At 40.8% G+C, this 23,358-nt stretch overlaps 1 protein-coding gene across 5 annotated transcripts in view; it reads left to right on the plus strand.

Moving 5' to 3' along the window:
* Positions 1-21,150, plus strand: part of ENPP1 (ectonucleotide pyrophosphatase/phosphodiesterase 1) — a 59,223-nt gene extending 38,073 nt beyond the window's left edge. For all 5 annotated transcript variants that reach the window (XM_075748101.1, XM_075748100.1, XM_075748102.1 and 2 more), the window contains 11 exons: positions 484-611; positions 1,688-1,757; positions 4,453-4,540; positions 7,656-7,831; positions 8,339-8,390; positions 12,723-12,877; positions 14,042-14,177; positions 15,172-15,252; positions 17,420-17,552; positions 18,256-18,412; positions 19,271-21,150. In XM_075748101.1, coding sequence (XP_075604216.1) covers positions 484-611; positions 1,688-1,757; positions 4,453-4,540; positions 7,656-7,831; positions 8,339-8,390; positions 12,723-12,877; positions 14,042-14,177; positions 15,172-15,252; positions 17,420-17,552; positions 18,256-18,412; positions 19,271-19,438 — 1,344 coding nt within the window. In that variant the 3' untranslated portion in view covers positions 19,439-21,150. The remainder of the gene's footprint in view (positions 1-483; positions 612-1,687; positions 1,758-4,452; positions 4,541-7,655; positions 7,832-8,338; positions 8,391-12,722; positions 12,878-14,041; positions 14,178-15,171; positions 15,253-17,419; positions 17,553-18,255; positions 18,413-19,270) is intronic.
* The last annotated feature ends 2,208 nt before the right edge of the window (positions 21,151-23,358 follow it).

Consider the following 23,358-nt stretch of genomic DNA (forward strand, 5'->3'; position numbering starts at 1 on the left):
ATGGTTTTTTTTCTAAATCATTAATGGATCTTAGTTTGTGGAAAAATGTATTTGTCTCTGAGTGATCAATCTAAGAACTCTTTGAATTTCTGTTACAGCTCTGTAATACAGAAAGTAGAATTATTGAACTGGATAGTCTTCTACCACTTCTGAAAGTATCATGATTTTCATGTCTCGGTGTAATTCTTTGCAGTACTGTTTGGTTCTGTACAATTGTAGGCTGTAAGGAAAAAAGAGCAAGTTATGTCCATAATCCAATATAAATATTATTCTAATAACTATTGAATGCAAAACCAGTTAGTATTTGTTAGTTATTAATATTTGTGTCCCACACCATATGACTCCAAACCTGATGGAGTCCCATTGTCCTTAGTGGAAGTCATAGCAGACCCTTTGGAATTGAGGTGCTTTATATGAACTATGCATGATATAAGCAAAGGTTTGGTAAAATGTACATTTTATATTTCAATTTAAACATTTCAGTGCATAGAACCAAATCAGCCTTTCAAAGCTTATATGAAACAGCTGCTACCCAAGCGTTTCCATTATTCCTATAATGACCGGATTGAACCATTACACTTCTATTTAGACTCCCAATGGCAGCTTGCTAGGTAAGTTACAGTTTTCACTACTTGATTATACAGCAAATAATTTCTTTTCTCATAGCTTTTCTTCTCCAGATGCTTAGAGTTTAATGATATCTATTGGAGCATGATATTCTTGTTTGTCATAGCAAAGGGATATTGCAAAGAAATAGTGCATGCTTTTCTCTACAGTTTTTGTGGGCCTGAGGAGGCTCAGTTCTAAACTGGCAGCTATAGATACTCTGCTGAGCATGCACATAGTGGCTGGCTTTGTGACACAAATGTTAGAAACGAAGGTCCCCTTTGTCAGATACATGAGCACATCTTGCCATGCTTTAGGGATTTCTAAAGTGAGTCATGAAAGCTAAGCATGTGCGTAACTAGATTGAATCAGTCTGGGTGATCCACTGGCATACGCTGAACTTAGAGCCCACTGTTGTTAATTACCTTACATGTTCTGACCAATGAATATACAACCGCCAGAATAATGGCATCTGCTATAACAATATAATCTTGAACACCTCTGTGATACTCCAGGGCTTTCATTATGAAAGAGTTTTTCAGTCCATGTATTCAGTAAGTCTTGTTGTATAACACTGTAAACATGTGCAAGTCACGCAAATCAAGTTTGAGTTACTAGAACTGTACATGTTTAAATAATATGTGTGGACCTGGCTATGTTGGACATTTGTTTTTATTAGACTGTAAGATGCCCAGCTGAATGCTCTAAATTACATTACAGTTTTTATTAAAAAAAAAAAAAAAATCTTAAGAAGCTACTATATAAAGTATTGTAAAATTCTGTTACCCAAATGATAGTGAAGATCTGTTACCCTGAGAACATACATTTTGTTCATATGTCATGTGATATTTGACTTTAAATTACTCTGGACACTTGAGAATTCCAAAGGGATAACATTTGCAGAGAAAACTATCATTCTGATTTTAGAGACATTCTCTTCCAGAGCTTAAAGACTTTCTATTCCCTGCTGACAAGCCTCTAAAAATCTTTAAATAGACGAGTAAACAATGCATCACTGAATGTATTTTATACTGGTATGATTTGTAAAGTGTGAGTTACATAAACTGTGTATTTTTAATAGAAAACCACTTGAGATTAAAAGCTGTACAGGTGGATTCCATGGCTCAGACAATCGCTTCCCCAGTATGCAGGTGAGCCTTAAACTTATGCTAGCTCTAACTTTTAGCTCCTTCTATTTCTGAATGTTGTGTTTGCTGGGTGTTGAGATTTACTTTTTTTTTTTAAAGATCTGTGATGCTATTCCATCTGCAATTAAAGAAATCAAGCATTTGTATGATTGCTATTGTGATGTCTGGGGTCACCCACATTGTCATAAGAGTTGGGCAAATACCCAACAGGACTAACCTCAGAGATTTCACTGTGCTGTAAGAGGGTAAAGTTGTGCCAAGTTGTTTTGTTGCAACATAAAAGCAGGAAAAGAGAAAACTTACTCATCAAATCCTCAAATACAGTCATTGCAGCTCTTAAGAGAATTCAGATTGGAAGGGACCTCAGGAGGTCTTTAGTCCCATCTCCAACTCAAAATAGTGTCAGCTGTGAGATCAGACCAGGTTACTCAGGGCTTTATGCAGTCATGTCTTCAAAACTGCCAAGGACAGAGGCTCCACGACTTCTAACTAAGCCATTCCACTGCCTATTTGACTTCATGGTGTAAATGTATTTAGTTATAGCTAGCCAGAGCCTTTCTTGTTCCAGTTTATGCCTGTAGTCTCTCTACCTCCTACCATGTAGCACTGAAGAGCATGGCTCTATCTCCTTGATGATTTCCTTGTAGGTAATGGGAGACTGCTGTTAGGTTCACCTGAAGCAGTCTCCTCTCCGTGCTGAACAAGCCCTGTTCCTCTTTGCAGGGCAAGAGCTTCAGCCCCCAATCACCTTTTGGGGCCCTCTACTGAATTTGCAATGATTGTTTATTGATGTCATTCTTATGTTGGAGGTGCAGGATCCCAATGTGGCCTAAAGAAACACTGAGTAGAGAGAGATAATCCCTTCCATCTACCTGCTGGCCGAGCTTCTGTTTAGACAGCATGGGATGCTGTGGGCTGCCTTCGCTGCCAGGGTGTGCTGCTGGTTCATGTTCGGCTTGCTGTCCACTGTGTCACCCAGGCCCTGGCAAGCAAGTTTTTCCCTAGCAAGCCGGTCCCCTGGTCTGTAAGGCATTCGTTTTCTGGGTTGCCTAAGAACAGAAGTAACAGGCTTAAACTGCAATGAAGAAGAGTTGATTTGGTTATTAGAAAACTTTTTTAACCATTAATGAGTACAACAGTGGGGTACCTGGTACAGTGAGTATGTGTAAACATATCTATAAAGAGAGAACCCTGTATTCAAAAAATTACTGAAAACAAGTTTTATGAAAAGACCTGCATAGTCCATGTAAAGAGTAGATTTCTCTTAGAAGCCTTATTTTTCATGTCTTGTAGAATTATGTAGTGTTGTCATCAAACTGTTTTTAAAAAACTGTTAGCCAAAGCCTGTGTTAATTTTGTATCTGTTCACACTTCCAAGCTTACTCTTCTCCCCCAATTTGACAATGGAAGACCTGTTGATAGACTACCTAGTAATGGGTTACAACCAGCAAGGCCACATGATGCCAAATGGTAGCTTAGTATATATTCTCTGCTACAGTTTGACTGTGTAAATTTTTTTCAGTAGGTTGACTGTATTCAAACTTTTTACCAGATTTGGGGTTGTCAGTCCATAGCATTGCTGATTGGTCTTAAAACAGATATAACTTATCTTTTTGTGGCTAACCTTATAGCAGCTTAAATTTCATACTGTGTAGTTACCTAGCTCAACAGTAAGAAGGTAGTACGTTCCTGCCTCATCTGGTTCAAATTAGGCTTATTAAGTAAATTATTAGCCTACAGATTTTAGTATCAGCAGTTGCAGAATGACAGCCTGCCTTATGCTTTAATCTCAAAAAAGAAGTTAGAGTTGAGTTTGTAGTCTCTATTTTTGCCACATAGCTGTGCAATCTTACCAGGAAGATGCTGTAGAGTGCAAAGCATCCATCACTCATTCAATATCTTGACACTACAGATGGGTGCAGTCTGTTTCACATAATTAAAAATAAGCTGAATATCTCAGGACAAGTTTAAAAACTATCTTTTTGTCAGCAGTTGAGTTTCAGCATTTGCTGCCCTTGCCTCCTTTTTCTTACTTGTGCAGTGATCTCTGCTCTGAACTAATGTAAGCTTTGTGTGGCTGCAGAGTTAAGTAGGTCAGGGAATTGGACCAGAAGGAAAAGAGCCAGCAGGAAAAAAAAGTTTTCTGAGCTGGCTGCATTCTTGGATCAGGTTCACTGTATGGCTACACAATTGCTTGTGCCAGTACAGCTCAAAGTGGAGCAAGACAACAAATGAACAGCTGTAAACCACGCATAGAAGCCTAGGATTGTGCTGTTACTTAAACCATTTAAAACATTGCTGCCAAGTTAAAAGCTTCCAAATTGTTTAAAGGGCATAAAAAGCGATCATTATTTTGGCTCAACATTTGCATTAAATCTCTTGAAGTATTTAAGAAAATGAATTTAACTTCTTCAAAAGCAGAGAAGAGCAGGGGACTTCACGAATGGCTTGAAGGCAACTTTTTAAAGGCAGCAATGAGACAGAATTGGGTTTTCTAATATTCTTTTACTACTTTAAAAAAATACTCCTATACATTTACTTTTTTCTAAGAAAAAGCATGCTTTTGACTTGATCCATACTATGTTGGTAAAGTCAAGATTAGGTTCTTGGAAGGAAATACTCTCTGAGAATGAAGATATTTTCCATTTCAATTTGTCTTAAACAGAGTTCCACTTTACTTTTTTTCTGTAAATCCTAGGCTATCTTTATTGGTTTTGGACCAGGATTCAAGTTTCGTACTCAAGTTGATCCATTTGAAAACATTGAAGTATATAATTTAATGTGTGGTAAGTACAACTGATGGATGTCAATCTTTGTTCAGTAAACTATAGTATCTTTGGGGCATTGTAAATCTTTTAATAACAGATTTTTAAGTGTCCTTAGAAATTTGTCCTTAAGACTTGCTGCTGATTTTCACTAATAAAAAGCTGCTTTTCTGAGAAAGGTCTAGCTCTAAAGAACTAACAGCTGTTTAGGATCTACCAGTCAGGCTACCTTGTGTCTCTCCTTCCCACCAGTCGCTCTGTGTGTTCCTCTGGCTGCTCCAGAGCTGGTGCTTTGACTCACCGCTACTGAAACTGACTACTTCACAATCTCTCTACCATAGAGAAGAAGGGATATTTCTCTCTCATATCTAACTAGAGGCTTTATCAGATTAATCACTCAGGTAATCTTATTCAGGCAGAACAATAAATAACAAGCATACTAATTGGTATGGGTGCAGCTGCCAGGCAGGTCATTTCCAGAAAGCCTGAGTCAGTCATCTCCTCTACTTTTTACAATACAGTTCCTTGGATTTTGTCACGTGTTTTCTTATTTGTTGTTTTCCATTATGATATTTTTAATTTTAGTCACTTGATATAAATAGGTTTTTAATTCAGATAAAATTTAGATTTTTTTTTTATTTTTGTTCACTTGATTCACATAATAAACCTCCTCCCAAATTCAGCATTGTATGTGTCACTTGTTCAATTATGTATTGTATTTTTTAATACTAGATTTGGATGTTTCCATGTCTATTCTCATTGTTTAATACAACAAATGCTTCTAATATACTTTTTTGGGGGGTCTTGTGATGGACTGCAACTGTCCTGTCAGTCTGTACTCCCATAGCTTTGGAGTCTCGCTCTAGAGCTGATTGTCTTTTCAGTTGCATAGCAGCAATAGTCAGGTTTCCCATTTCTCACTCCTCTATGGTGTCACTTTAGAATTCATGATTGATTTCTGTTCCATGCAGTCTGCTTCTATATCTGAGGATTGCAGGCGCACGCTCCATATACAGATATTCTTCTCTGTATTTTCTGATACCGTACAGTATGCTGCACCAGAGAATTGATGTTTCTTTCTGAAAATTAAACAGCTGGTGATCCTCCTTTTTTTCCTCTTTCAAACACAATTACCGTGATTGCTTGTTCCTTTGTTTCTTCTCCTTTGTTCTGTATTTCGTGGTTTCTCCAGAAGTCTATCACTAGTTCTACCACTTTCTGTTCATTTATTCCGCTTGAGGTCTTCACCTGTTTTCCATTATTTCCTGCCTCCTCTCTGTTGCCAGGATCTATACTTGCTCTAACATCTGCTTCTGTGAGAGACAAAGTACTGCCAAAGTGTTTGCTGGATCAAACGCTTAACGGGAGCACTGCGCATGCTTGAGATCAGTGGCGATATTCAGGTATACCACTTTTAAACCATGTGTTTAAATCCTTTGCTGGAATAGGAAACAGGCCATTTTCAGGAGCCACCTCTCTCTTGCCCTTGTATGCTTCACTGGCTTCTCGTTTCATGGTTGATCTTGAACCACCTTCTCGTGCCCCCTGATCCATTCTGTCTATGCTGCATTGGAGGGGTAGAGTCTTTATTGGCATCTCAGTGAAGCAAGTTCAGTGACAGGTCAGATGTTTTAAGTGTGGTTATTGAGGTCTAGATTTCCTCCATAGTGTACAGAAACAACTCAAAGAATAGGATGTGCTAAAGCCATTACATTAACTTTCAGATAGAAAATGAAGTGAGGCGACTTACTCAACCTTTTTCTTGCCCAGGGTTTAGGTGCCTTCTGGACTGCATAAAGGCATTTTCTTTCACTTGTCATTTGGGGCTCTAGGGTTTCTCATGGACGTGCCTGACTGCACCTTCTTGCAAAGCGCAGCCAGAGAAGAGATATATCTCCCATTTGTCCAACATCTCAGCAATTAAAGCATGAGCACCAGATTTATGCAACTAATTGACTTGTGTGAATTGGGGAATTTCAGATCATGTTTTCCAAGGTGTTCAAATTGCCACACTGGAGCATTTCTGGGGGGCGGTGAATTGCTGGATACTCCACTTAAAATAATAGGAAATTAACAATGTAATTTAGTTGTTGAAGTGAGGACCTGAGATCTGGGACTTGATTTGGCTTTTCACTGCTTTGTGTGATGTATTCATTGGAACAGGGACTGCTAGAATAAGAAAGGTTGTTTTATTTTTCTTTCCAAAGCAAATCAGCTTCATCTGGAGGGAATGACATTAATGTATCTGAGTGACACAGTGCAGGGAGAAATGTGTTCAGTTCCCCCATGTAGGAAGGGAAGTTCAGCTCTGAACTCTTGTGCTGTAGGTGAGTGATCTAGACATCAAGCTTTTGGATACAAGTGTGTCTCATCACCTGCTATGTTTTGAAAAAGTCTTATCTCATAGATTCAGTATGAGCACAGTGGAGGAACAACAGATCTGTGAATGCTAGTGAGGATTAAGCACGAAATAGGGCTTGTTCTATTCAGTATTTTGAAGGTGTTTTGAAGTCTCTCTGAGCATTGGTGGTAGGCAGCTTTTAGTTGCTTGGGTTACTTTAATGGCAGAGATTTAGATGTTTGTGGGATAGTGACGTGTTTGTGGTTGGACTACTTTGAGAATTTTGAAGCTTAACATTTTAGACTTAAGTGACAAGCAGAACCTATGTTCTGTCTGGGTTCTTTTGTGGCTTTACCCTTTAGTGATGCTTATTAACTGAAGCTTATGTATTTAATTTCCAGATAATTAAAAAAACCAACACACTGAAACACAAAGCTCCCAAACTTATTCCCCAAAGCTTCAATGTTATGTAGTCACTAGCGTCATGTGTTTCAGATTCCCATTGTCCCCCACTGCAAGTTTGGATGCTGTAAGTTCACTTCCCCTCAGATGTAAGCCTCCATCATTTTTTGTGCTTGTTCTGTCCCTCTTTACAAGCCCACTAATACCATCCTGACCCCCAGCTAAGAATATGTGAGCTTCCTTTTTAAAGGGGTTACATTGCTTTCCCTTTTGGATGTTACAAGCAGCAAGCAGTGCAGCTTTATCGACTCACGCATACTTGTAATCACAATACAAGCAGTAGTGTATTACAGTCTTGCTCATCCTGTTAATATTACTTGAATTCTTTCACAGATTTGCTTGATCTGAAACCAGCCCAAAACAACGGAACTCATGGACGCCTAAACCATCTTTTAAGGAACCCTGTTTACACCCCCCACCATCCCAAAGAAACAAGCCATCCTTCTGAATGCTCTGTGGTGGGACAAAGAGCCTTTTCAGTGAGCCTGGGATGCTCCTGCAGGACAGTGGTGGGTACTGAAATGGCAGACATCTGTGTTCCATTCAAAGAGTGAAACTCTGGACTCTCCAATGTTTATCTTTACCTACTAGTTTTGCAGCCCCCTACTAGTGGTTTCAAAATCAACTCTTGCCTGGGGTTAGTGTATATTACCTAAGCAAACTGCAAAAATTAAAGTCACATTCAGCTCTGAGGAGCCTGGAAGTTGCTGCAGAAGCAAGCTTTGATGGGGAAAGCATTCAGTTCTTGCTTGCTACGCTTAATTATGTTGAAATTTCCCTTCTGTGAATGTTGTGTGTTTGGGCTGTGATTTTCAAGGCTGTAGATTTGGTTGTGGCAAAACCAATTCATTTCTGCAAATTCTCTGTAGCCCCTCTCCAGTAGACGTCAGTGAGTTCTGTATAGGGATAACTTGCAAGGCAGGCGTTACATACCTTACTTTAAGTATAGTAGTGGCTCCTAATATGCTTTGTAGAACACTAAGTAAAATCTCACTGGTGTTGCTTTATAATTATAGGGCTTGCCAATAAGGGATTTTCATCAGCGTTTAAATCTCACTGAAACAGAAGGTAAGAACTTTAATAATACAAAATTATAACAAAAATGTAAGAATTATTAAAAATATAAAATGTTTGATGTCTAAACTTCTGAGCAGATCTCAAGTACATGAGGTAAAAATTATTTGAAATACCCTCTGGGATTATAGTTCTGAGGTTTTCAAGTACAGTCCTACTGAACAATTTGTTCTCAAATAACTGTGTATCCTTATACATGTGTCTTTATGGCACGTGTGTTATCTGCTATTTTTGAATTTTCTAGCACTGAAGTAATGATCATAACAGAATGGGAAGCAAAAGCAATGTATGGGGAAGTATCTGATAAGAAATCCCGTATCACAATGGCAGCATACTTTTAATGAAGCATAAGGGGTATTTCACATGGTCTTAAGCTGTTGCTGGTTTTACCTATGCTTTATTTTCATTCTTTGGACATATACATGCCATGTTTGAGCTGTAGTTTGCAAGGCTGTATATGCGCTCATGACTCAAACCAAAATAAACTATTTTCAACATGAAGCAGGTAAGACAATAAGTAAATCATGAAAACTGTAAGTCAAAATGGAATGTAGCCCTTGGTGCTAATATCTTAAAAGATGAAATCAAGATGATTAGCCTGTCAGAAAGAGAAATAGGCTGATAGAGACCTTGTCTGGCACGTGTTCATGAAACCTTGTTTCTTATGCAAATAAACTTTGTATTTGGCGACACCTCACTGTAGCTCACTGTTAAGAACTGGACTTAAATGTCAATTACAGGCAGGATCCAGTACTTGCTGCTTATTCAGGGCTAATTTAAGGGTTCTGTTGGTTTGTGTAGCTCGTCCTGGCACAAAGAACGGATAGAGCTTTCTTGAATCTCATCCATTAATGACAGGGCGTATTTTTAAAATGTGTCCCAGAACTCACTTTAAAATAACTATTTCAGTGTTGTAACACTCATGAGAGCAACAAAACAAAATCCAGTTAGTGTGATACAGTGTGCTTTCCCCTAAGCTTCGAAGTGGTTTTGCTGAAACAGACTGTGCTAATGTGTAGGTGGATGTCCAAGTGCCTTGCTGTGAACCCAGCTTTAAAGAAAAATGGCAAGGTCAGGTCCATAACCCATTTCAGTTCCATTTTGTAGAAATGGGAACCTAGAAATAGAGAATAAGGCTCTAAACCTACATTATTTTTTTTTTTTTTTAAACAGTAGGATGTTGGCCTGGATTATCAGAGAGTCTTGGCTTAACACTGGTCTTAATAGCAGTAATTTCCTTATAAACTGTATGAATTAAGCACTTACTAATTAGATATAAAAAGCATTATCACAGATGAAAGAATTCTTAAGAAGCATCTAGCCTGGTTACTAGACTATTTAGAGTTTATTAGTCCACCTCAGTTTGCATATTCTCTCATTGACTGTCATGACAGCCGGTAAGAACAACAAAATATTACTGCATTTTTAGTTTTATTTTAAAAAGTGTGAATTGTTTGCCTTTTCCCTCATGGATGGAGAAATAAATGTCATGATCCTGACTTTTTTGGTGTTGTGGAATTACTGTGAAAAAAAACAACCTATGGCATTCATTGCTCAACTTCCTCCCCATTTAAAACCGTTGCTTTGAAATTGTAGTTCTGCATAATTTGTGGATGGTAGTGACCTATTTAAAGGAAAATATACTTCGATGTCTTCTTTATTATTCCAGTCATGTAATGATTAAAAATACTTGCATTTTCAATAACAAAGTAATATTTTTGTTGTTTTAAAATATTTCCATGATATACTAGTTTTCCTCAGTTTTTATTTTACATCAGAGAACTCAACTTGAAAAACTTATTTTTGTTTGTTTCCAGTTGACAAAAAAATTAAATATTTAATGTTTTTATGAAATTGAAGTTTCATAGGATCATAGGATATCCTGAGTTGGAAGGGACCCATGAGGATCATTGAGTCCAACTCCTGGCTCCACACAGGACCAGCTGAATCAGAGCATATGACTGAGAGTGTTATCCAGACGCTTTTTGAACTCAGTCAAGCTCAGGGCTGTGACCACTTCCCTGGGGAGCCTGTTCCAGTGCCCGACCACCCTCTTGGTGAAGAACCTTTTCCTGATATCCAACCCAAACCTCCCCTGTCATAGCTTCACGCCGTTGCCTCGGGTTCTGTCACTGGTCACCAGAGGGAGGAGATCAGCGTTTGCTCCTTCACTCCCCCTCGTGAGGAAGCTGTAGGCCACGATGAGGTCTCCCCTCAGTCTCCTCTTCTCTAGGCTGAACAAACCAAGGGACTTCAGCTTCTCCTCATACGTCTTCCCCTCTAGACCCTTCACCAGCTTTGTTGCCCTCCTTTGGACATTCTCCAATAGTTTTATGTTCTTTTTGTACTGTGGCGCCCAAAACTGCACGCAGTGCTCAAGGTGAGGCCGCACCAGCGCAGTGTAGAGTGGGACAATGACTTCCCTAGACCGGCTAGCAGTGCCATGCTTGATGCACCCCAGGATACGGTTGGCCTTCCTGGCAGCCTGGGCACAGTGACTCATGTTCAACTTGCTGTTGACCAAGACCCCCCCAAGTCCCTTTCAGCATGGCTGGTCTCCAGCATCTCATTGCCCAGTCTGTATGTATAGCCAGGGTTGCCCCTTCCCAGGTGCAGAATCTGGCACTTGCCCTTGTTAAACCTCATGTGGTTGGTGATTGCCCAGTTCTCCAATCTGTCCAGATCTCTCTGCAAGGCCTCTCCACCCTCAATGGAATCAACAGCTCCTCCCAGTTTGGTGTCATCTGCAAACTTGCTCAAGACACCTTCTAGTCATTTATGAAAACATTAAAGAGAACTGGCCCTAAAATGGAGCCCTGGGGAACCCCACTAGTGACTGGCCACCAGCCTGATGTAACCCTGTTTACCATAACTCTTTGGGACCGAGCCGTCAGCCAGTTGCTCACCCATCGCACTATGTTTTTATCAAACTGTATGCTAGACATTTTCTCCAGAAGGATACTGTGAGAGACAGTATCGAAGCTTTACTGAAATCTAAAAAAATGTCATCAACTGGCTTCCCTTGGTCAACTAGAGGGGTGACCTTGTCATAAAAGGAAACTAAGTTTGTTAAACAGGCCCTTCCTCTCACGAACCCGTGTTGGCTGTGACCAATGAATGTGTTGTCCTTCAGGTGTTTTTCAATAAATCCCAGCATGATTTTCTCCATAATTTTACCAGGCACTGAAGTGAGACTGACAGGCCTGTAATTACCAGGGTTGTCTTTCTTGCCCTTCTTGAAGATTGGAACAACGGTTGCCAGCTTCCAGTCAACTGGGACCTCTCCAGATTCCCAAGACCATTGAAAAATAATTGGGAGAGGTCTCGCAATGACATCAGCCAGCTCTCTGAGTGCCCTGGGATTACCTTAGGGGTTAAAAACTAGAAACTTTCTGCTGACATTTGACTGCATCAGATGATTGCAAGAGCATGTATTTCTTATGACTCTGTTCTGTTACTTTGTTTTTTCTTTAAGATAAATAGTATTGACTCTAAAGTAATCCTGTTGCTAACTCTGTTTTACTTTTCAGCTTCTAATGACTTACCCTCTGCTGACCCCACATATCTCCTTTCTGATACAGTTTTAAAGGAAAGTCTTCACTCTTCCATTGGATGCAGTAGTTGGCCAATAAACAGGCAATGCCTTAGGCGAGGGTCTGCCAAAACCCCTGTGCAGTATCATACGTAAAACATTTGGAGATATCTTTCTCTGTATACAAACTTTCTAAAGAAATGTGGGCTATGAGAAAGAAGGATAAGGAAGGTTTTGTAACTATCACACTTGGTATAAAGCAATTCCTTGCACGTCTGAAATTCCAACTAGTACTTCAGTGTATCGTTTTAGATCTCTATATTTCTTAGTCCTTTAAATGTCACTTTATATAAGACTTTGTGGTTTCTACTAAAATACTGCCCTCAGTAGATTTCAAATCACCACAATTGATTACTGTTCCATCTAAATACTATGTAGAGGCAGATCCCACATTATATATGTGAAACACAAAGTCAACAAAGATTTTAACTTTGCATCTTAGATCCATCTCCTGTTTTAAATGGCAAAATGTTTGGCTTTCCATATAAACTTAATTTGTACAGTATAAATTTAAATGTTTGCTTTATGTTGGCTTTGTCATCTAATTTGTTGCCTTAGCATAAGAAATCATACTTTTGATAAAAGAATGATTTTTTTTTTTTTTTTTGTTTAGTTGCTGTGACTTCTCCATTTGTTTGGCAATTGGAAATTAGGGCAACCATATGTGTATAAAAGAGGAAGATGCTTAACAACTAGTATTGATTGAAATGTAACAAGCACTATTTCTACTACAGTTAAAAAGACAGAGAAGCTTACTTTGCCCTATGGACGGCCCAGGGTTCTGCAGAAGAGACATAATTACTGCCTCCTTTACCATTACCGCTATGTGAGTGGATACAGCAAGGACTACAGGATGTCTCTGTGGAGTTCATACACTGTTAACAAAGATGTAAGTATCTGAAGAACGGTTAGAAGCAACCTTGAAAGGTAAAAAGCTTGAAAGTCAGTCATTCCAGAATGTTGCTTAAATCTGATATTTGCTCCCAGGGAGCTAAGTAGAACCACATGAGATAAAAAGAGCAATTTTGTATGAGGTTTTCTTCACTTTCTTGTATTAATAAGAATTGGGTTTGGCTCCTTCCTGTCTCTCAGAGTGAGCTACAGTTTTGTCTCCAGAGCAAGGACATCCACCAGGAAGTGAGGAGTCTATTGCCCTTAATATTGAGGTCCTATCAGTCTGCACTGGCTTACTGCTTGACAGTGTAGGTCTGCTATAGCAGTCTGCCAGTGCTGTCCTTAGTCTGATCTCAGTGTAGGTTTTGTGGTCTTAGAGCAGTGTTTGTAACGTGCAGGGCCCTTTTGGAAAAATAATCTCTGGGCTATCTCGAACTCTTTGTGCCCTGATACAATTCTTCTCTCACAAGGTTATCCTGATTGGGGGGAAAAAAGGTCGGTGGAGATAAATCTGGTCTTTGCTGTCCTGAACCCTATGCTAAGATGCTCCTGTTCATGCAGAGCACTGATCTTGTGAACGAAAGCTTTTTCAAATTGGTCTTTCCCATTCAGAGAAAATTGAGAAACCACATCATGCTTAAAAGGAATTAGGATGGTAGAGGTTGCTTTTTATTTTGATTATCTGGGAACCATAGGTTTTAAATAATGATTGTTATAGGTAAATTTAACTAAACTCTGGCAAAGTTTGCTTGATCATAAATATTTTGAGGTTAGTGGCATGAAGCAACCAGTGACTGTGTCAAGTGGCCCAATGGAGAGATGTGGCTAGCAACCCTTCTGGCTGCATGTGATTCCTAGCCTGAATGAACAAATACATGGACAGTAGATCAGGTTATCTTTAATGGGCACCTCTTGGTTTTCTTTTGGAAGTTATTCTCAACTCAAGTGCTTCAGCTCTGTTTGCTTTATTTCCACAATACATGAAATGGATGGGAGGGTTGGTTTTCCACTGGCAAAGGAGCAACAAGTTTTGCATCTTAGTTAAGATGCCAGTAAAGGCAGCTGCAGCTAAATATTTACAGTTCTGCTGTCCCCCACACTGAGAGAATTATTTTAAGTCGGCTATCCATTTTACCAATGATACTTCCTTGTTCAATAGGACGAATGGGTTTCTGCTACAGAAGATATCTCCAGCTGTTTACACAAGGATGTTCGTATTTCTTTTAATCATAATCAGACATGTGTGTTTTACAACAATCATCCTCGCCTAACTTATGGATTCCTTTCTCCTCCAAGTATGTACATTGCCTTCATTGTACAGCACATCTGATTTAAATAATTTGTAATGTCATAGGTGTAGTCTTTTAGAGATGTTCCTGACAGTTAATCAGAGTATGAAGCAGTAATTGCTGAATTGTTGCAGTTCACTTCAGTGTATGAGAAAGAAAAATATTTTAGGCACTTCAGCAGGTGGTGGGTTGTCCAAGGTCATTTAGTACTTCCTGAAAGCTTTGGAACTTGTCAGGTTTCTAAAGTGGTATTTCATAGAAGAAACTGGAAGGAACATGTAAACCTTGAGTCAAGTCTAACAGGCTAGTAAATTGCAAATTTACTTTGTATGGCGGGTGTTAGTTGGAACTATCCAAAGTAACATTTAAGGATCTATCACTAAGTAAAAACCTGCCTTGATAAGTTTATTTTCTATTTGAAATATACTGTTGTGTGCCATATGTGGTCTTCAGTAAAGCAATTCAGCATTGATCTGAAGAATGTAGCTCTGATTCTCAAACATATTACAAAATACTTAGCTGATTACAAGTGGTTAAATTGCTTGTGAACTATTGCTGACTGGATTTGGAAGCATTTTACATCGACTTTACTGCATAAAGTAGTGAGTAGTAGGTGATGTAAACATCCACATCAAGTGTAATTTGCAAAGTTCCAATAGAGCTCCTATTTTTATGCCTAGATTCTGCAGTCAGAACAAGTTGGTCTGGCACTCATGAAGTGAATTTTATTCCTTTCCCCACAATTCAAAAGTCCGTTCTGATATTTTTAAATCTCACAAAAATCTGTCCACTGTATATCTGACAAGTGCAATTGCTGCTAAGATTACTTATTTTGAATGGGATCCAGCATGTACTGAAGTTAAACTTAGACCCACATCAGCTTTGGAAAGAGAATATAGGTCAGCTCCATGTTAACGTTGTTACACTGATCTTTAAAAGCATGAAAACGTAAATTTTAAGTAACAAATCCAAGTAATTAATTGCTTTTGTTTGTTTTTAGATTTTATGACAGGTGCAAAGAAACCTCACTATGATGCCTTGCTTACCAGCAACATTGTGCCAATGTATCCTGCGTTTAAAGGTATTTTATTTGCGTGCACAGTTGAATATAAGATATATTTTGCTTGCTTCCAAACCATGCAAATGATCCCTGGTTCAGCTGCCTCTGTAAAATAAGACCACCCAGACCATGGGCTTCTTACTTCAAAGAAAAGTTTCTTGAAGTAAGATTATCACTCTTATGAAAAAGGCCCACCATTCTGAGCTTATGATTCCTAATCAAATGGCTCATTACATGGGAGCAGGGTATAAATGTCTCCATTTAATGTCTGACATTTGAATGTCTGATGTTTTCGTTGGCATTTTCCTACCTACCTAAACAGTGTTTTTACGGAATATCTTCTAGAGAACCTAGATAACAATATATAATTGTGTGAGTGCAATTAATTTCTGGTTTAGGAATGTCTTCTTGTCGTGGTTTAGGCCCAGCCGGCAGCAGGGCACCATGTGGCCCCTCACTCACCCCTCCCCCAGCGTGATGGGGAGGAGAAGTTAACAAAAGGCTTGGGTCAAGATAAGGCCAGGGAGAGATCACTCACTAATCATCATCACGAGCAAAACAGACTGAACTTAGAGAGGGAATTCATCTTATTTATTACTAAGCAAAACAGAGTAGAGGAATGAGAAATAAAATCAAGTCTTAAAACACCTCCCCCCACCCCTCCCATCTTCCCAGGCTCAACTTCACTCTCGGTTTCAATCTCCGCCCCCCCTCAGCAGCACAGGGGAACGGGGAATGGGGGTTGTGGTCAGTTCATCACACGGTTTTTCTGCTGCTGCTTCATCCTCAGGGGGAGGACTCCTCTCATCGTTCCCCTGCTCCAACATGGGGTCCCTCTCACGGGCTACAGTCCACGAACTGCTCCAACGTGGGTCTCTCGCATGGGGTGCAGACCTTCAGGAGCAAACTGCTCCAGCGTGGGTCCCCCACGGGGTCACAAGTCCTGCTAGCAAACCTGCTCTGGCCTGGGCTCCTCTCTCCATGGGTCCACAGGTCCTGCCAAGCGCTTGCTCCAGTGTGGGCTTCCCACGGGGTCACAGCCTCCTTCAGGTGCCTCCAGCTGCTCTGGCGTGGGGTCCTCCATGGGCTGCAGGTGGAATCGCTACACCCCCTCATCCTCCCTCCATGGGCTGCAGGGGGACAGCCTGCTTCACCATGGTCTTCACCACGGGCTGCAGGGGGATCTCTGCTTTGGCACCTGGAGCACCTCCTCCCCCTCCTTCACTGACCTTGGTGTCTGCAAAGTTTCTTACATCTTGTCCCTCCTCTCTCCGGCTGCAAAAGCTCTCCCCAACTGGTTTTTTTTTTTTTTCCTTCTTAAATTTGTTATCACAGAGGTGCTGATTGGCTTGGCCTTGGCCAGCAGCGGGTCCGTCTTGTAGCCGGCTGGCATTGGCTCTGTCAGACACAGGGGAAGCTTCTAGCAACTTCTCACAGAAGCCACCCCTGTAGCCCCCCCGCTACCAAAACCTTGCCATGCAAACCCAACACACTCCTAAACTCAGATGAGTTTCCAGGCAGGAATCTAGGGTCTCAATTATAAAGGAAACAGGAAAATAATCATCTCTCTAGTAGAAAAGATACGAAGGCCTGGGCTTTCCTGGGTGAGAGGGAGCATGAGATGACTGGCTGAGGGAGATGTGCCTGGTGAAAAGGAAGGATAACTATGTATGGCACTTCCTCTGGACAAAAGACTGGCCTGTTTTGTAATGGAATAGTGGACAACTCTTAGCTGTAACTAGAGATATCATAATCAGTAAGGAGATATCAGGCACATATAAACTTAAGGACATGAAGATACTTCCGAGATCACAGGTGTACAAGCTAGACAGGGCAACTTGATAGTGGCTACGACAGAGGCAGGCATGGATTTCTCTCACCTTCCCTCCCCTAACCTCTCCATGCTTTGGTTTCCAAGGAAAGAAACCCAAGGCCACAAGGGAGCAGCGTTGCTGTGCCTCAGTCAGGTTTGTGGTTAGGGTGCCTGTGAAACCATAACCCCAGGAGATACTGCAGTGCGTGCTGCTGCTCAGTTAGATGCACCTTTTGAAAACTAAAGACCTGTATGATTTATTATTTTCCTAGCTTATCCTGTCTGTTTGTTTATACTCCACTGAAAACTCTGCAGAGTTGTTATTAACAGCTTCTACCTTGGAAATTGTTTCCCACTTCCATTACTGTGTTACAGTGCTATGGAACTACTTCCATCAGTCCCTGCTACCTGGATATGCTGCAGCCAGGAACGGTGTCAATGTAGTCAGTGGTCCTGTGTTTGATTATGACTCTGATGGGCTCTATGATACCCCAGAAAAGGTGAAAAGGTAGGAACCTTTCACATTCTAATCCTTTGTTTCTTTCCTCCATTAGTGGTTAAAACGTAATTATGATCCTTGTTAACAAAGAAAGTATCTTGTGGAGGTGGGCCCTTGGCAGGTTATATCAGCTCAGAGAGAGACAGTCAAATGCCCCTAACAGACAAAGTGTGAAGCTAAGAAATAAGCAACAAGCACAAAGGGAAAATGCACCCTCAAAACGTGTCATCCTAAAACCGGAAGGTTGAAGTGTAAAAGAAACTGTTGCACGTGGCAGAATAAAATCTTATGACACTGCCTCTAGGAGTGGATGAGGCAGGGGCTTATCCCTCGTGGCATGGTTGACACTTCCTGAGCTGGTAGTGTTCCAGTATGAAGTTGTGAGTACAAATATACCAGTTAGCAAAATTGGTTCAAGCCAGCAGGCAGATGGTTTTCTGGGCTCAGGCTGAACTCTCCATCTGCTTCGGATTCTTACACACTTTTATGATAAATCAGTTATACCTTATCAAACTTGTTACTTAGATCAGCCTATGAGGCAAATGTGGTTTGCAAAATAGTAATCTGGAATTTTTCTTCCAGGCCTAAGCTTTCTTTGGGCTGAACAGGTGAATTGCTAAAATTGATATGCCGGAATATAGCTGATTGCTGTCATTTGTTTTTTGTGCAAATACGATTTGGTGGATTTACAGAAAGATGTTTTGTGTTTCAGATACCCCAGTAATTCAGAAGTTCCAGTTCCAACTCACTTCTTCATTGTGCTGACTAGTTGTAAAAATACTTCTGAAACTCCTCTGGAGTGTGAAGGGTCTCTAGATGCCTTGTCTTTCATTGTACCTCACAGAGAAGACAACAGTGAAAGCTGTGCAGTAAGTAGTCTGTTCAGTCCCCATAAACATCTGAAGCCAGGCTTGAGCTTGTTTTGCTTGGATATCAGTGATTAACTAGTTAAAGACTGTAAAAATGGTACAGTCTATCATGATCATGTTGAGAGGGAAGACAATATTTTGTAAATAGAATTATATTGAAGTCTGTATATATGCTCAAATGTGAAAACAGAAGTTCCCTGTTCAAAGAGCAAAACTTACAGCTAGCAGGGTGGAGTCAGAGTGTGTTGAGACAATCAGTGTGACACATACATAGATTTCTGTAGCACAAATATCCAGTCAATAGCTGAGAAGGATGAAGAGCTTCTAGGAGAAGATGAGTCATCCACAAAGCAAGGTCAGGGCTAGGCCAAATGCATACTCAAAAGGAGAACACACAGATGTTCCTTAAGAGCATTGGTTGCTTCTAATTCAGGTGCCTTGGCATTGTGATGGGAATGCATGTAGCTGCACTCTGTATAAACCAGAACAAAACATGGAAAGTGTGCCGACCCGTCCTACAGTGAAGAATTACACAAGTCACTGCCCAAGTCAGGCATAACTTTCAGAAAGAGTTTTATCATAGAGATGGTAGATAGATGCTGGACCTCACCTGCCAGTCCCCATTATCACCAACTTCCACTGGTGCAGCTACAAGCTCTGTACATTTGAGAAAGTACTAAATTCAGACAAGTTTATAACTACTTGTAATCCACCACTCTTTTTTTTTTGTTAGATGTTTGCCAACAGTTACTGCTTTCTGTCTTTATAAAACATCAAAATGTCTTTTGCTAATTGATTAAATATATGTCAGAAAAAAAGACGGTTTACAAACCCTTTTTCCTTCCTCTGTCCCAATAGGATGGCAAGCCTGAGTCCATGTGGGTTGAAGAGAGAATGAAGTTTCATACAGCTCGGATCAGAGATATAGAATTACTAACGGGACTCAGCTTCTATCAAGACAGAAAACAGCCAGTATCTGAGATTTTACAGTTAAAAACATATTTACCAACTTTTGAATCAGTCTGATTTTTCCTAAGTAATGTTGTTGTCCATTTCACAACTGATTTGCAAATAGACTTTTTTTAATTAATGAAAACATTTTTTTTTTTTAAAATAAGCTGGAACATTTATTGAGAATTCTTGACCAAAATGCCAGTAGGGAGGAGAGTGGGTGCCATTTTTGTATCTCAGGGACTCCTGATGGACTACGAATATAACACAGGGTGGTAGCTCCTGTCATTCCCACTTGAATGTGGTAGAACCATGTCCATTATTAAATGCTAATGGCATTGATCATCATAGTCTGAGAGACGAACAAAAATGTTATCTTTTATATGCACTGGAGAGGGAGAAGTTTATAAAGCATGGGTTATGATCAATGCTCTACTGTTAAAAATCGAGATAACTAGCAAATGCAGTTCTGGGAATTAACTACATTCTTGGTGACCATTGAAATATAAACAGCACCTCTCACTCCAATTTTCCTTGAAGCATGAATTACATTCTGAGCTCCAGGTGTCACAAAATAATGCAGCTTTATGGCGCAAGAAGCTATACTGCGGTTAGTAAGACTGGTAACTGAAACTTCTTCAGGATGGAAAAGATGCCTGGCTAATGGTGTGCCGTTTGCCGGGAAGCCTTGGTGTGTTGGTGCCCTCTGGTGTCTCCAACACTGACAGAGAATTTGATGCAGAATTTGCATGTTGTATATGCATCCTCAGAATGAGCAGGTATAGGACGCATCAATTCACCTGCAGATCAGAAAAATTAATTCAGGAAGATCTCTGAGCTCACATAATTATCTTCAAATTAATCTTAGATTTATGCAAAGATTTTGCTTTCTTGAAGCAAAGATATCTTTCTCAATTTGGTGCATGATTTTGTTAGCTGTGGGCTTTGAAACCTCATTTTTGTCAAGAAAAGGTAATTTTTGCACTAAGATTGTTGACTTAGAATGGTAAGATGATCTTCTCTAATGGCACATCTCATCACTACAGTAAATGCCCACAGGCCGTTCAGTTGTTCATTCACAGCAAATGACCAGATCCTAGCTGCATTTGTAGCTGTTCTTAGTGCTATGTCATCCAAATTCCAGCTCACATAAGTCACCCATCTTGAATGCAGACACTGCCAGATGCAAATTCTGAAGCAGCATGTAATGAGCTTTCTGGGAAGCTTTCAAGCTACACAAACAGCTGCTACAGGCACTCAGGAGTGTAGGAACTCCCTCTTTTTCCAGTACCCGTGCTATCACCTTCTTAACTCTCACACTCTCTCTAAAGATGACGAGCCAAAGTTGGCTGTTATGTATAAAGTTTGGCATAGTCAATTAGACATTTATGTTCTTCTCATTTAAAAAGAAGAAAATACATCACGCACAAGTATGTTAGAAGAATGAAGAGCCTGTGACTGAGCAGGGAAGCATTTTATCTGACAGCTTGGTCAGTGGATGTTGGAGGCTGGATTCAAAGCCTGCGGAAATCAGTGGAAGCTTTTCCATTAACTTCAGTTTGAGCGGGCTGAAAGCCTGGGACCATTTTTTCCTTTTAACCAAATGTATTTTCTTGATCTTCTGTTACAAGCATGATTTTTTTTTTTCCTAAAGTAGTTTCACTGTGTGAAATTTAAATGTGTTGTAGCAACCTCACATTATGATATGACTGTGACAGCATTATTCAGTGTAACTGCTTTGTAATGTTGCCCATGACCAATAAAAACACCAGAAGGAATATGCTGTTCATGACCCTTTCTGTACCAAATGCTACTGGGTAGTTAAACACTGGTGCAGACAGAGCAGTATTTCACCTTTTTTTTTTTTTTTGGGGGGGGGGGGGGCAGGGAGAGGGTTGCTTCAGTTCATGCTCTCTGAATTGAAGATAATCTTTCCAACTGGAGTCTTGAAGTTACATTCATTATTGGAAGGAGAAGGTAGGAGGAAAGATGGTCAAGATGTTCTTAAATTTTTTATTTGTTTATTTTTTTAGAACTGTTGCTGTCTCCTGAATGCAGATGACAGATGTTAACAACTTCAGAAAGGGAAGCACTGCCAGTTTAAGTTGAGGCAGGGCTAGCCTGGCTTCTGGGTAAAGATGGACTGGGGTAGGCTTCAAGCAGATGACTGCTGATCTGCCCTAGGGAGGATTTGGGAAGGGAGAGTGGCTGTGTAAAGCTGTTTTGGTCATCAAGAGAGGGCAGTGGCTGAGAAGAGGGGTTTGGGATGCAGCTTTGCCAGAAATTGCCAAGTCAACCTGTCAAGGAAGAGAGCTACACTGATTTAATCTTGGTGTAAATAGTTTTCCTTCCTTTCTTTCTTCATCTTTGCTTTTTAGAAACATTTGTAGTGATGGTGTCAGAGCATTGTGAATAAATGCTGGCGTTAATCATGGTGCCCAGTGGCTGGTGGTAGCACAGGATGATTGATACTGGGTTGTGGTTTTGAAGCCCAATGGGCCCCAGGGATCACGCTACAGCCACCTTCAAATTCTTAATTTGGTAAAAACCCTACAGCTTTGTCTATCTGGATGTAAAATATTTTTCATCTCAGCTGATGTAGGTATCAGAGCTCCACTGAGCATTCTCAGTAGGTGAAGCTGGAAGGTGTCATAGCAACATGTTGTGACATGACCATTATTCAATGTAATTGCTTCATAACATCAGCTGTTGTGTGGTCTGTCCTCCTTGAAGGTAAAAAGGACAGGGGAGGGGCAGACTAAAGGTCATCATTCTGGATGTGTCGCAGCAGTGTCTTGTGTCACCAGCCTTCTCGAGGAAGGCACTGGGAGATGCTGTAGGCTGCAGCTGTGGTTCCCACTGATATGGGGAAGGTGCTGACCAGCCTCCATCTCCTAAGCAATGGTGCTTGCTTAGGGTCAGGAAAGGATGGTTGGGGAAGGGGGTGGTAGGAGCCTTCACAGACATTAAAGGCTGTTCTAGGGTCGACAGAGCTAATCCAGTCCTGGTGACTGGTATGGTCAGGAAGAAAGGAAAAAGGGCCTGACGGGCAACAGGGGACATCTGGTTTAGCCGTAGGCTGGCTAACACTGGGGTGAGGAGCCATGAGGTGGGCTGGTTATTTAAGGAATGAAACGGGTTGTGAAATGATTTGGGGCAGCAAACCTTAACATACCTGAGAAGCTGATGGCTCTTTGATGCTGGGGTAGGAAAGAGCAGTGGGGCAGAGGGCATCTCAGGGCATTTTTGCTGCTGAAAAAATGTAGCACAGAGTTGTGCCTTCAGAGGTATTCAGGTGGTATGGATTTATATCACTGTCTGCTTTCCCTCTCAGTAACTGGGAGGTAATTCACTTGACTAATGTGTTGCAGGTTTCTTGCTCTTACTTACCTAGGAATTCACCACATTTTAAAAAGCAAATGAAGCAATGTCTGACTGCTTGTATTTGAGACAGGCCTGTTCTGACAAATCCGTTCTGGACACATCCAGCATCTGCTAAAACACTGTGTCCAAGCCAGTGCACAGCGGCCATCCACTGACAGCCCCTGCCAGAAGCTGCCCTGTCCCATCCAGCGAGTGGGTGGCCTGGGCTTCTGCCTCTCCTCAGTCTGAGGAGATTCAAAGTACAACGTTATCTCCTTAAATACAAGGTTATAAACCAGGCTCACCAAGCTGGGAGGAGCTACCCTCTGCTGCATGGGAGGGCATCCACTTTTCCAGGAAAGTTAGATTGATGAGGACAAGAAGACAAAAAGGAATATAAAAGGAAGCTTAAATCTGTGGTTCTGTGGTTAGGGCACTCAGCTGGGAGGAAAGATCTCATTTCTGACCTCCCTTCTTCCAAGATCTGCCACAAAGCTCAGGCCTGCTGCTGAGGAGGCACCTGTGCCAGGATGAGCTGCCCATCGTACCACTCCGGAGGGGATGCTCAGGGGTGACAGCACCGTGAAGGACACCTCCTACGCAGGGTCACTGGGCAGCTGCTCTGGCACTCT

The sequence above is a fragment of the Balearica regulorum genome, chromosome 3 (genome assembly GCF_011004875.1).
Source record: "Balearica regulorum gibbericeps isolate bBalReg1 chromosome 3, bBalReg1.pri, whole genome shotgun sequence".
Lineage (NCBI taxonomy): Eukaryota > Metazoa > Chordata > Aves > Gruiformes > Gruidae > Balearica > Balearica regulorum.